We start from the raw sequence: 13349 nt of genomic DNA, 5'->3' as shown, positions 1-13349 counted from the left end.
CTGACAGCTCGCCTACGTTGTTGTTGACAAGAAGGAGAAGTGGTGCAGCCCCTGACGCATGACCCAGCAGCCGCTCTCCTAGGTATTTACTCAAGACACTCACAAAAAGCCGTAAGTGAAGGTTTCTAGCAGCTTCCCTCCTAACTGATGAAAACTGTCAGCTATGCAAGCATCTTCAACTGGTGGATGGTTTAGCAAATTGCGATGCCTCCGTGCAACGGAATATGACTCAGCAAAAAAGAGAACAGGCTCTTGTTATATGCAACAACGCGATGGATCTCAAGCACTTTATACAGAGCAAAATAAGCCAGACCCAAAAGGTTGCCTTCTGCATGACTCCTTTTATAGGCATTCTGGAAAAGACAGAACTAAAGGAATGGAGAAGAGATCAGTGTCTGCAAGGGTTGGCGTGGGGAAGGGATTGACTACCAAAGAGGCTACAGGAGAGAATTTCTATGGGGTGACACAACTGTTCTGCATCTTGGTTGTGGCTTTCATATGCATTTATTTTCTTTGCTTCTTTTTTTTTTTTGGGTGAGGAAGATTTGCCCTGAGCTAACATCTGTTGCCAATCTTCCCCTTTTTGCTTGAGTAAGATTGCCTCTCAGCTAACATCTGTGCCCATCTTCCTCTAGTTTGTATGTGAGACACTGTCTCAGCATGGCTTGATGAGTGGTGTGTAGGCCCACGCCCAGGATCCCAACCCACAAACCCTGGGCTGCTGAAGCGAAGTGTGTGAACTTAACCACTGTGCCACCAGGCCGGCCCCAGTATGCATTTATTAATACTCGGAACTGTAACACAAAAAAGTGAATTGTACTGTGTGTAAATTTAAAAAAACAGAAGAAATTTTTTCCAACAGACTTTAAGAGAACATATCAGTCAGTTGCAATATGTGGATCCTGATTCAATCAAATCAACTCAAACTATTTTTTAAAAAGAAAGCTGCAGTGGACACATTAATATCAGTCAAAATAGATTTCAGATTAAGAATGTTACCAGGGAGAATGAGGGTCATTTCATAACAACAAAGGGATCAAGTATTAAGAGGACATAGCCCCAAAGGTAAGAACAGGATTTCAAAGGAAATGAAACCCAAACTGGTTGAACCCAAAAGAGAAATAAACAAATCCATAATTTTTGTCAGAGATTTTAACACTCCTCTGTCAGTCACTGATAGAACAGGAATACGGAAGTGGGTAAAGATATAAATTTTTAGCGTGTATATTTGATTTAAAGTAGGAAGGTAATCAGTTTCTCCGTCTTCGTCCAGAATGTTAAAAGGGCCTTAGAACCATCATCCTACCCATCCTCCTTGCTGTCTGGGTGGAGCTCCTCAGATGCTTAGGCCACGGAAACACACAGGCGTTGATCCTGGCCCGAGGATACCCAGAGAGGCGGGGGGACATCATCCTCAGTTCATTCACTCATTTACCCCATGTGCCAACCAGATACCACCTTCCGTGAGAGCCGTGATGTGGGAAATACGGAAACACTATGTTAGTAGCATCGGGTGCCCAGAGGCAGACGAAAGGACTAAAAGAGTGGGCTCTGTGACTGCTGAGACGCTGCCCCACGACTGAGGGATGCCACCTCACCTGTAGCCCGGGCAACCTCCACGTCCTCTCTGGTGCCACACGCTCTCCGACTCCCCCAGCCACCCCCTGTGCTGGAGAGGACACGGGAGGCGCTCTCTCACCAGCCTTCCTGCCACCCCACTGAGCCAACTGGGATGGAAGGCGTCCTGGTCCGCAGAGGGGTCTTGAGACCGCCCGTCTGCCAGCTGAGGCCCCCAAGCGACCTCTGCTGACCATGGAGAACAGAGCTGGCAGGCCCGGCCCCACCCAGATTTCTGATCCATGAGATCACAAGAGAGGGCAAAGGGGCAGTGGCCCCTGAGCTCATATGTGGCAACATGCCTTCTTTTCAAACCTCTCCGAATAGAGTTGAGATTTTGGGTCCTTCTTTACAGCCACGGTCATGCACACTGCTGGACGTGCTCCGGGGTTGCCCAGTGCCATCGGCTGAGGTCAAGGTCATTCTGCTGGAGAAAATCCTTGAGCAGTTTTCATGGCAACGTTCTTTCCACGAGTGGGAAACACCTTCTTTGCCTTGAATGATGTTTATCCACGGCTAGAAATGTAGGCGGAGAGCTCAGCATCTGAAGATATGAATCCCTGGTCTCTTGGCTTTCTTGCTGCTGAGGAGAAGTCGGCAAACAGCCCAAATGTCATTCCTTTCCGTTTATTTTGTCAAATTGACAAATCCAGAGTCGTACGGAGAGACTTTCTTGGGAAAGATCGTTGCAGGGGAGGAAGGGACTCTTACAAGAGGGGCACAGGGCGCTGCAGAGACGGGACCTCTAGGGTCAGGAAAGAGGAGTGACAGGCTCCAAGGAGGGGTGAGGAGGGGGCAGGGGTGCAGGGGGGAGGGGAGGGAAAGGCTAAGACTGGGTCAGAAAGAGACTTCCCATGAGGCCGGCGATGCTCAGCAGGCGGCCTTCCAGGATCTGCTCCCGTTTCCATGTGACTTGTTGTATTTGGGGTTTCTCTGCCTTGGGGCGCTGTCCGTTCACATGCCATGTTCACGTGTTGTACACGTGTGTGGCGTGATTCGTCCTGGGATATGCCCCCCATCTTGAGCCTGGGAGCTGAGCAGGCTTTCCTGCCATTTATCCGGACCCCCTTCCCGGCCCAGGCCAGGCTTCCAGTGCCTGCTTTACGCGGCAGTGTCCCTTCCGTGTCACGTCTCTGTCTCCAGGGGCGGGCCCAGCCTGCACGCCCACTGCCTCTGTCCAGTGGGCACCCAGCCTGGGTGTCTGCAGGTCGACGCAGGCTTCCCGCTCGCTCTTGGTCTGCTCTTCCTTCTGGCATCCGCACCTTCCCTTCCCTTTGCCCCTCCAGGGCCGCCTGTGTGTTTCACAGCGTTTGGGGCTTTGTTTTATCCAGCGTCACTTATGCGTGGAATGGACGGAGGAAGCGAGTCACGTCATCTCCGTCCACCTGTGCAAGGCAGGGCTAGCAATGTACCTAATATTCACGTAGCGCTTTAGATGTCACCAAGCAAATTAAGTCACTCGACCTTCGCAGGAACACCTGGGGAGGGCGCTGCAGGTGGCAAGACCCAGGCTCTGGCAGCCACGGGCCTTTCTGCATCCAGGTCTGGGCATTATACCAGTGGCTGTGGCCATGAAGAGACGGCGGGGCCCTGGGGAGGCGGGGAGTTCTGCCAGTGACCACCGGGACCTTGATCGGGGGAATAAGAAGGAGGAGCAGCCCCATTAACTCAGACGTGAGCGGAAATTCTCCGTAGAAAGCTCTGTCTCAGTGTCATCCGTGGAGGGTGCTCAGATCGAAGGGACAATCTAAACTGCGTGTTTGGGCTAGAAAACAATAAATGGAGCGTTTGTGTCACTCGCTGTCTATCTCAGTGAGAAGGGAGAGTCTGAGTTTCGGTCTCCGTAAGACTTTATTCTCGTCTTGGGATTCACTTTATAACAGGAGAGCACGTGGCTCTTGGGAATCAGAACATTGTTTATTTTACACCAGCTTTTCATGGAACTAATAACCGTCAAAATATTTTCTTTCAGTTCTGAAAGAAAGATCTCAACACTTTCAGCACTTAACTCCTTTTTAAAAATAAGTTTGTGTGAAGGGGAAAGTACGCTTCTTACTAGTCTGGAAAAATATGAACGGGCCCAGGGTCAGAAGAAAGTTGTTGTCTCTTGAGAGGAATAAAAATATTATTATATAAAAAAAAGCAAACTAAAAGTAACAGCCATTGACCCCAAATGCAATGAGAAAAATAAGTAATTTTTATTGTTTTAAGCACTGTTTCCATGTCAGGAACCTGGAGGAGTCTTGGCTGTGTTCTTTTTTTTTTTTTTTTTGTGCAGAGGAAGATTTGCCCTGAGCTAACATCTGTTGCCAATCTTTCTCTTTTCATATGTGAGCCACCATCACAGCATGGCCACTGTGAATGGTGGGAACTGGACCTGGGCCACCAAAGCAGAGCGTGACAAACTTAACCCCTAGGCCACCAGGGCCGGCCCTGTGTTCTTTTATTATGTGTATTTATGATGTGATGTACCTATCCTATCTTTGTATTAGTTTCGCTATGTGGTAAAGCTCCTGGATGTGCAGGACACCGGATGTAGGTAAGGCTAAGGCTGCTTCCACGGGCAGAGATGGAGCATGGGGACCACGCACAGCAGATGCAGACGGGGGAGCCTCCTGGAGTACAAGATGCAGAATGCAGAGGACCCTGAGGGGCGGGCCTTGAACTGCATCTTGATGGTTCAGTTAACCAGGAGGTCACCAGGTAGAGAAGAAAAAGGACATTCCAGGTGGAGGCACAAAATGGTCAGAGGTATAGAGAAAAAAATGAGAACGAACCGTTCAAAACCCCGAAACCCCTCAGGGTGGCCGGCAGTGGGATTGTGGAGGGCAGTGGGGCTGTGGGAGTGAAGTTGCCTCATGCCAGCAGCCTACCTGCTTTTCTCCACCCCGTTAACCAAGCTGTCAGGACCCTGCTTCCCCAGCCTTCCGAGAGAGTGTGTTAGGCCTGTCTGCAGAGACAGACGGTGTCTCCGTAGCTTCTTTGCCTGTGGTTTAGAGTCATTTGCGTTTCTCTTCTTCTGTGAACTCTTCACATCTCTAGCTATTTTTCTTTTTTTTCTTTTTTGGTGAGGAAGATTTGCCCTGAGCTAGCATCTGTTGCTGTTCTTCCTCTTTTTTTTTCTTTTTTTGCTTGAGGAAGATTAGCCGTGAGCTAACATCTGTGCCAGTCCTCCGCCACTTCATATGTGGGATGCCTCCACAGCACAGCTGACGAGTGGAGTACATCTGTGCCCAGGATATGAACCCACAAACCCAGGCCATAGATGCAGAGTGCATGCAGCTTTAACCACTTGGCAACTGGGCCAACCCCCTTATTTTTCTATAAAAATATAGAAAGGATTTTTAATATAAGGAGAAATATAGGGAATATATAAAAAAGATAAGGAAAGATAACGAATGTGGCCTTTTCCGTCTCTGCTTTTAGGAGTGCTTTATGTATTAGGGCGAGCACACTTCTGTCTGTGATTTAAGTCACAACTATTTTTCCCAGATTGTCATTTGTATCTTTTCCTTTGCTTCTGATATCTTTTAGCCACGCAGGAGTTCCCCTCTCCCTTAACGTCATCATATTCACAAAGGCCGCCAGGTTATTGAGGAATGTACCCATGTGTTCCCGTAATTGCATGGTTCGGTTTTTTAAATGAAACTCACGGTCCCTTTGGAATGTACCCTAGTATAAGGAATGGAGCCAGTTTCATCTTTTTCCTTATGTCTCTCCAGTTCCCTGGACACCACTTCTTAAACACATCTTTTCTCCATTAATCTGAGATGCCCCCTTGCGCATAGAGCACATCGCCATGTGTAATTACCTCTAATTCTGGATTTTCTCTGGTCCGTCTGCTTCTTTACTCATGTGCGCAGACCAAGCTGACTCAAGTGTGGTGTCCTTATAGCACGTTTAATGTCTGAGGCAGACCCCGTCGCCATCACTATTTCTTTCCCAGGGTCTTCTTTCTATTCTCGCTCTTTTGTTTTGTCAAATAAATTTTATAATCAAATTGTCGAGCTCCAGAAAAAACCTAATGGGATATTTGGTACTTTGGGGGGATAGATTCAGGAAAGGTGATAAGCTAACTTTGGACAAACTAGCATCCTCCTGGGGTTGAGTCGTCCTAGCCAAGACATGGTATATCTTTTCATTTATTTGAGTTCCATAATGTGTCTTGCAGGAATGCGTCAGGATTTTCTTCCCACAGGATTTCGACATTTCTTATTAAGTTTATGCCTGGGTTTTTTATTTTCTTTTTTCCTGTCTTTGATAGGATTGTCCTCCCATTATATCTTCTAACTCATTTTGTTTGTATATGTGAATGCGATTGACTTTTGTACATGAATTTTAGGACCTGCTACTTTACTAAATTCTCTTTTAATTGAGTAGTTTTTTCTTCCTCTGATTTTGGACCGCTCACGCATTCGGTCATTATTGCCGCTGAGTAGAATTAGTTAAACCTCCTCCTTTGCGATTCTTTATGTCACCAATTGCTTCCCTCTGTCCACTGCATTAGCTATAATGACTCAATATGATGTTGAGTGTAGTGTGGGGAGCAGGACCCGTGACCTTTGTGTTGGTGGGAAAGACTCCAGTGTCCCTTTATCCAGTCAGATGTTCACGAAGCCTAAAATATTTACTATCCAGAGAAGGTTTGGCAGCCCTGCTGTAGATTAAAGACCTTGATGCCGTGTAGCCAGCCGCAGTGTATATGCCTTGTTTGAGTCATGATTTTTTAAACACTGATGGGAAAGATAAACTTATTAGAGAAGTGGGTAAATGTGAACATTGCCCCTTTTTTGTGTGTGTGAGGAAGATTGGCCCTGAGCTAACATCCGTGCCAAATCTTCCTCTATTTTGTATGTGGGACGCTGCCACAGCATGGGTAGGTCTGCACGCAGGATCCGAACCTGCAAACCCCCGGGGCCGCCGAAGCAGAGCATGCAAACTTAACCTCTACACCCCTGGGCCAGCCCCAGAACATTGCCCTTTTTTGGATGATGTTCAGGAATTACTGTTAATTTTTAAAAGTGTGATAATAGAAACATTGTTAGGATTTTTGAAAGAGGCGTCATCCTTTATAGATACAAACCGAAACATTTACAGATGAGGTAGACGTGAGGTCAGCTTCCAAAGGCTCCGGGGGGCAAGGAGCAGGGGAGGCTTTAAGTGAAGTGGGGTGGCCATGGGTAAGTGTGGGAGCTGGACCATGCACATATTGGGCTCATTCACTATTCTTCCTACTTTTGTATTTTGGTGATGTTTTTGATGAAAAGCTTAAAAAATACATTTAAGAGCTCAGCATCCTCCCACTTCCTCGAAATGCCCTCCTAGTTATACATAAAAAGCAATGTTTTATAAGGAATGCCCCTGAACTTTAAACGGAATCCTGCTTCTAGACATGACGGATCAACTGGGCGTTACGACACATTTTGAAAATGAGAGAAGAGGAGAATTTGGTTCCAGCTAAATAAAAACCTGCATTTCAGGAAACTAACCTTAAAATCAAAGCACATTGGGTTCAAATATAACTAACCACTCGTGTGTATTTCGTGTATTTGGTAATCTGGCGCTCCTTCGGCTCTTCACTGCCTTCCGGTCATGTTTCAAACTGTGCAGTAAACTGCGTTTTTGGGAGTCACTTCCCAGTTAGCTTTATTTGTCCAAGCTCACGAACAGAGAGCCACCACAGGTCCCCTCTCAGAGCATACAGTCCCGTCCCATTGTGTGTGTTAACGTTCTACGGAACTAACCTGGGAGCCTGGCAAAACAGTATTTTTAAGAACTTGAACCTAAAAATTAAGTGTTATATATCAACTATTTCCAGAGTATGATTTTTACATCATTGTCGTGGGACCCACCCAGGTGGAGTAATTTAGTTACAGGATAAGTATATGGTGTCCTTTCTTTGTTTCTTTTCTTGCTGCTTCTTTCTGCTTCGCAAGCATTTATAACTTTGCTTATGCTTGTTGCCTTTTGATAACAGAGGAAATAATTCTTCACTCTTCCTTAACTTCTGTTAGCTTGAAAAGTCATCAAATTAATCTTTCATTGTTAAAAACATATGCAGCTTGACTGCGCTGGGGGGGTTTACCGGGGAAGCGTATGAGGATATTGTTGCTTCCAGATTTCTGTATTTGGATCCTGAGTGGCTCTCTTTCTCTTCTAATAACACATCGTTTTTCACTTTGCCTCCAGAGTTTACGGTCCAGCAGAATCTCAAAGGGTGGTATTTGAAGAGGTGTGTCCGCTACTCACGTCTCTCTTGGATGGGTGAGTTAAATTGTCTGTAAGGTGCATTATCACAGTTGTGTGTAAACGTAAGTCAATTTCACTCATGCTACAGAATCAGAATATCCCATCACGGCCTCTGAGCATCTTGTGTGGCTGTAGACCAAACCCAGACCCCAGCGTTGGTTCCGTATCCATTGATGGAGGACATTTCTGCGCCCCAGGGAAAGGCGTGAATGTGATCTCGGGAATAATCGTTCGATGAGCACAGATGACTTGGGTTCCAAAAGATCTTTCAGTCGCACGTGCACGGGCGTTTAAGACGGTGTTGGCAGCTGCTTTTCTTCTCTCTGGGATTCTTGTTTCATTCCAGAATCTTTGCAAGCCTGTCAAGAATGTTAGCATTGGATCGAGGGGTTGACCCCTTGGGGAAGGAGCCTCCTGCTTGTGGAGAAGACCACTGCTGACTTCAGAGGCAGTGGGTCAGAACTTAGAAAAGAGATCACTTCTTTAGCAATGAATCGAACCAGGTTGTAGACTAAATTGTCACAATAAACCAAGACTCTCTCTCCTTCGGGGTCTTTAGAAGAATCTCAGTTTGGCGGAGAGGCGACGTTAAGCATCCTGATGAAGACATATGGCGTTTGCCCGGCAAGGGCTCCTGCACCGCCAGCTCCCCCCAAATGGAAACTGTAATTACAGTGTTGCTTCCGAACCACAGCCCTGCGGCGTCTAAAGGACATCACGAGGTGCCCGCAAGGCACATGGCGTGATGGCTCACGTCAGCATGGGGAGCCCACGGGGCTCCAGCCACACCCACCGCCACGGCCCACCGTCCTGCCCTGAGGAAGTTTCTGCTTCAACTCTTCTTCTGGAGTCCTGGAATTTTTACATCCATCCGAAAAAAGTTCTTCCACTGAAAATGATAGGAGAGGTTCCCTTTCTTTTTTTTTTTTTCTTTTTTTCAGTAGGCATCTTTTAAGTAAGCAGATTCCAGAAACAAAAAAGGCATAGTGGTTAAATGATCTTGGCCGGAGTTGCCTTTCCCGTATAAATATGAAACAGATGGCCTTATTTTAACTCCTGAGCTTTTCTCTGTACATTCCTAAATGGTTTGCAAGATCCCTTTAAGGGCTCATTTATCTGTTGCAAAGATACCTCCCCCGCCCCACCCGCCACCCCCAGAAATACATATGCGTCTCTCAAGGAAGGTGTAAGAGACATGGAATGCAGTGGGGGTTTGTTATAAAGACCTCGAGAATTTTCAGTTCTGGAAGAAAATACAGAATGATAGCGTAGAGGTCCTTGGTCAGTTTTTGCCTGAACATATGGTTTCCTTCATCATTTTTGGTTGAGTGGAACGGTTAACCTTGGAAAGCCAGGCCCCCTGCATCTGTAAGGCTTATGTGTCACTGAGCAAGGTGTCAATCCATCAGAACACTCTTCAAAGTCATTTTGTCAAAGTGACAGTCTTCGTTTGTGTGACCCACAGGGATACACTGGGTTAAACAGTCAGTCCCCGAGGGTGGGGCCTGCACTTGGACAGGCGACGCTCATGGCGGCCAGGGCTTAAGGTGCAGCCACATGTGGGCCAGGCTCGCCCACACCTTCACGGCCAAGAATGTACATTTGTATCGTAAACTTATTTCAAATAATCTTTCCAATGTTTGCCATCTACCCATTGGCATTTTTGGGCTAAATAACAAAACTGGAAGAAAATTTAAGCATCCATCAAGAGTCCTTGTCTCCTGTGAAATAAGATGCAGCAAAGTAATCCCCAGATGTAGGATTTCAGGGAGCCCGGCCACCTGTCACCGAGAGGACATCGCTCATTCCAGTTGACTACGAGTGTGAAAACCCCAGGTCCCTTGGAATAACAAAGCACAGGAATACATTACAATCCTAAGAATAATTGTCATCAGCAGTGCTAGCAGTCACATATGTAATGGGGAAAAATGTTTTGAGAACATAAAAGAAAATATGCAAACTCTCGTATCATTTCATGCACGTTACAGCAAGCCTGGTTTTACGAAGATGAGTTACATGAGGCCACTCCCATTCTGTGCTGAAAATTAGAGTGAATGAAATTCAGGAGGGCCTTGCTCAGGTTGGAATCCTCATGAAGACGGTGAGTGACAGCACAGGGGACCCGCCGTGGTCTCCAGGAGGAAACATCGAAGCGCCAGGGAGAAACAGGGTCGATGAGATGCACGGTGTGTGCGTAAATGGGAAGATGATTGACTCCACCATTGGGCAACCACATAGCAACAGGGAGGGAAAATGCAAAAATCGGGTGTAGTTATACGAAAGCCTGATGCATAAGGAATGGAGTGACAGAGGACCACACGGTGCAGTTCATTGAAACTTCTCATCCGAGTGACATTTCTTCTCGGAATCCAGTCACGGCAGTAGCCCCAATGCCTGTTGTGCTGCTGTACTAAGATCCTTCTTGAATTTTAGGTACAATGTTTGCATCATGGCTTACGGACAGACAGGAAGTGGGAAGAGCTACACCATGATGGGCCCGCATTCCAGAAAGGAGCCTGTCCTGCCGGTGGAATCTCAGGGTGACTTGGGAATCATTCCCAGAGCTGCCGAAGAGCTCTTCAGGTACTGGACGGCCAGGGCCGCCGTGCAGGGGGTGCGGGCGGTGGGCAGGAATGAACCGACGTGAAGGAAGGTTCCTGTTCGCCGAGGGTCACACCTAACCCTCTTAGAACTCGTTCAAAACTACCGAGTGTCTACACACTCTGGGCATTCTCACCACAAATGCTAGAAATTCTTATGATGCTCTTACATTGAAACTCTCCGGCCAAGACAAAGTTTCTTGAGAGAGATCCCTAGTTGGACAATTCCCCTGGTCAAGGGAGGGCAGAGGATGGGGTCCTTCTGTTCTAGAATGGGAAGCAGGCAGAGGGGAAACCCCTGTTGTTTTTCCTTGCCCTCTGCCGCCACAGGAGTAGATGCTTCTGGTTCTCTTCTCAGGAGTTGCAGCGAATTGGATGTGTGGAAGTGTCTCCCGTTCCATCCACACGTCCCAGACGAGACCCTGTGACACAGTCACGATTTCACCAATATGGTTACTCCTAGAAAAAAAGTAGTAACAAGTTGCCCTCAGCGGCCCTAGTTAGCAAGGACTCCCAGAATAGTGCGTGGTCCTGACATTCCACCCTGTTGGCTTGGTCATTGACCCTCCCTGCCTTTGGAGAGCCACTTTGCAAGAAATTCATTGTCGCTTTTTGCTCACGGCCTTGTAAGAGCCGAGGGCTTCCTCTGCGGCCGCACGTCGCACATTCCCGAGGAAAGTGTCAGCTCCTTGAGAGAAGAGGCCTCCCAGCAGCAGGATGCAGTGGGGCCGGCTGACCTCCTGTGCTCCTAACCCCCTGAAATTCCGTTTTTGTCTCTATATTTGCTTGTGTAGTCCTTCCATGTCTTAAAATCCAGGCCAGACAGAGACATAAGAGCTCCCACAGCAGCCCGATGTTTACGGCCTCTCTAAACCAATATTCTTTAAATGTCAGCGTGCGTGAGCAGGTGTATTTATGAATGGACTTCTGCTGGCTATGCCAGAAAAAAACTTGGCAAAGTGTTCCCCAGTTTTCTGGAGTTCTTTTGTGATTTTCGGAATCAGACCATATCCTAGGAGATCACACCTGTCAGGAGTGGGGAGATTGTGCCGCGGTAACAACCTTTCTGAAAATCCCTGTGGCCACGAGGCCAGCGAGGGGCCCTGCTCATGGTGGCCGCTCAGAGCGTGTGCTTGTGCGTTGTTGGAGACGGGGGAGGTGGCTGGGGACGGAGGCCAGCCCTGGTGACTCTGCCTGGCGGGGACACATTGGCCTTGCCCTTGTTTCATTGGCCCAAGAAGGCCGGTGGCCACATCTGAGTTCAGTGGGGCGCGCCGGGGAGTGGGTGGGACTTATGTGTATGGTAGCGCAGCCAACTCAACTCACATGGAGAGGGTCTCAGTTCAGGTCGCAAAGACCTCGTTCTGGGGACCCTGCACTACGTCCAGTGTCGGTTCAGTTCCAGAGCCTGAGAGTTAAAGGGGAGTCACAGAAGTTCTCAGCGGAGCCCGGCTGGTGCCGCCCAGGAGCTTCGTCTGTTCCCTCCCGAGGGAGTCCTTGCCGGACAGCAGCCGCGTCGGCTGGAAGCGAAGCGACGGCCACGTTAGAATACGGTAGAACCACAGCAGCGTGTGGCTTTCCTGGGCGTCACTTGGAAAGAGGGACACCGGGAATTTCCGGGAGCAGGTGAGAGGCTCTTGCAGGGGTTCCGGGCGGGGAGAAGCTGCCATTCTAGCCTCGTCCGGTGCTCACCGAGCCTTCCGGATCTCTCATCAAGTCGTCTTCACTTACTCACTGACTCAGCATTTTGAAAGTGCCCGCCCCGTGCACGATCTGGGCTAATAACTCCCACAGCAGCCTGAATCAGTGGAGGGAAGCCGTATGGACGCCACAAATCATTAAACCATCGGCCAGTAACTCTTCTTCCTGCTAACCAAGCTTCCAAGGCGGAGAAACAGGGAGTTGGGGTGATACAAAGGCCAAGACCTCAAGTCAGAAACGCTGGAGAGGGGCCGGCCCCATGGCCCAGTGGTTAAGTTTGTGCACTCCTCTTTGGGCCTGGGGTTTGCTGGTTCAGATCCTGGGTGTGGACCCAGACACCATGCCATGCTATGGTGGCATCCCACATAGAAGAACTAGAAGGACTTACAACTAGCTATGTCCTGGGGCTTTGGAGAGGAAAAAAAGAGGAAGATTGGCAACAGATTTTAGCTTGTGGCCAATCTTCCTCACCAAAAAAAAAAGAAAAAGAAAAAAAGAGAAACGCTTGACAATAGTGGGGAGTTCAGAGAATCCTTCACTGCATTTCACACAACTGCTTTCTCCTTGTCATGTGATGGGGACCCCAGGTGTCAGGCAGAGTCTTGATTGGTGGGCGGGGTGTGACGGACTGTTAGCTTGAAGCAGGTGTGGTTCATTTAACGGGCCCTGTTTCGGTTTGGTTCTGGAGCCGATCCGTGAGGACGGCAAACAGACCGTAAAGGACCAGAAACCCGTGTGACTCAGGGGAGAACTGTAGCTGCTTAAAAATTCCAGAGAAGAAGATCAGTTAGGAAAGCATTTGGACTCTCAGAACTATCTAGAAATGGAATAAACAGCTTCACCAAGAGTGAAATCGCATCACTGACAAGTGCTTGAGTTACCTTGTTTCTAAAGTGGGGTTTTTTTTTGTTTGGTGGGGGAAGATTAGTCCTGAGCTAACATCTGCTGCCAATCCTTCTCTTTTTTTTTGCTGAGGAAGACTGGCCCTGAGCTCACATCTGTGCTCATCTTCCTCTACTTTATATGTGGGACACCTGCCACAGCATGGCTTGTTGAGCAGTGCCATGTCTGCACCTGGGATCCGAACCAGTGAACCCTGGGCTGCCGAAGCAGAATGTGCAAACTTAACTGCTGTGCCACCAGGCCAGCCCCCTAAAGTGGGTGTTTAATGTTGTGAGTCTT

The 13349-nt window shown here is 48.2% G+C and overlaps 1 protein-coding gene across 11 annotated transcripts in view; it reads left to right on the top strand.

Moving 5' to 3' along the window:
- Positions 1–13349, top strand: part of KIF25 (kinesin family member 25) — a 53771-nt gene that overhangs the window by 32207 nt on the left and 8215 nt on the right. For 8 of the 11 annotated variants that reach the window (XM_070602906.1, XM_070602910.1, XM_070602912.1 and 5 more), the window contains 2 exons: positions 7807–7881; positions 10300–10449. In XM_070602906.1, coding sequence (XP_070459007.1) covers positions 7807–7881; positions 10300–10449 — 225 coding nt within the window. The remainder of the gene's footprint in view (positions 1–7806; positions 7882–10299; positions 10450–13349) is intronic. The other 3 variants (XM_070602913.1, XM_070602914.1, XM_070602909.1) reach the window with 1 other exon arrangement.

The sequence above is a fragment of the Equus przewalskii genome, chromosome 32 (genome assembly GCF_037783145.1).
Source record: "Equus przewalskii isolate Varuska chromosome 32, EquPr2, whole genome shotgun sequence".
NCBI classification, from domain to species: Eukaryota; Metazoa; Chordata; class Mammalia; order Perissodactyla; family Equidae; genus Equus; species Equus przewalskii.
This window is presented reverse-complemented; position numbering and strand designations above follow the sequence as displayed.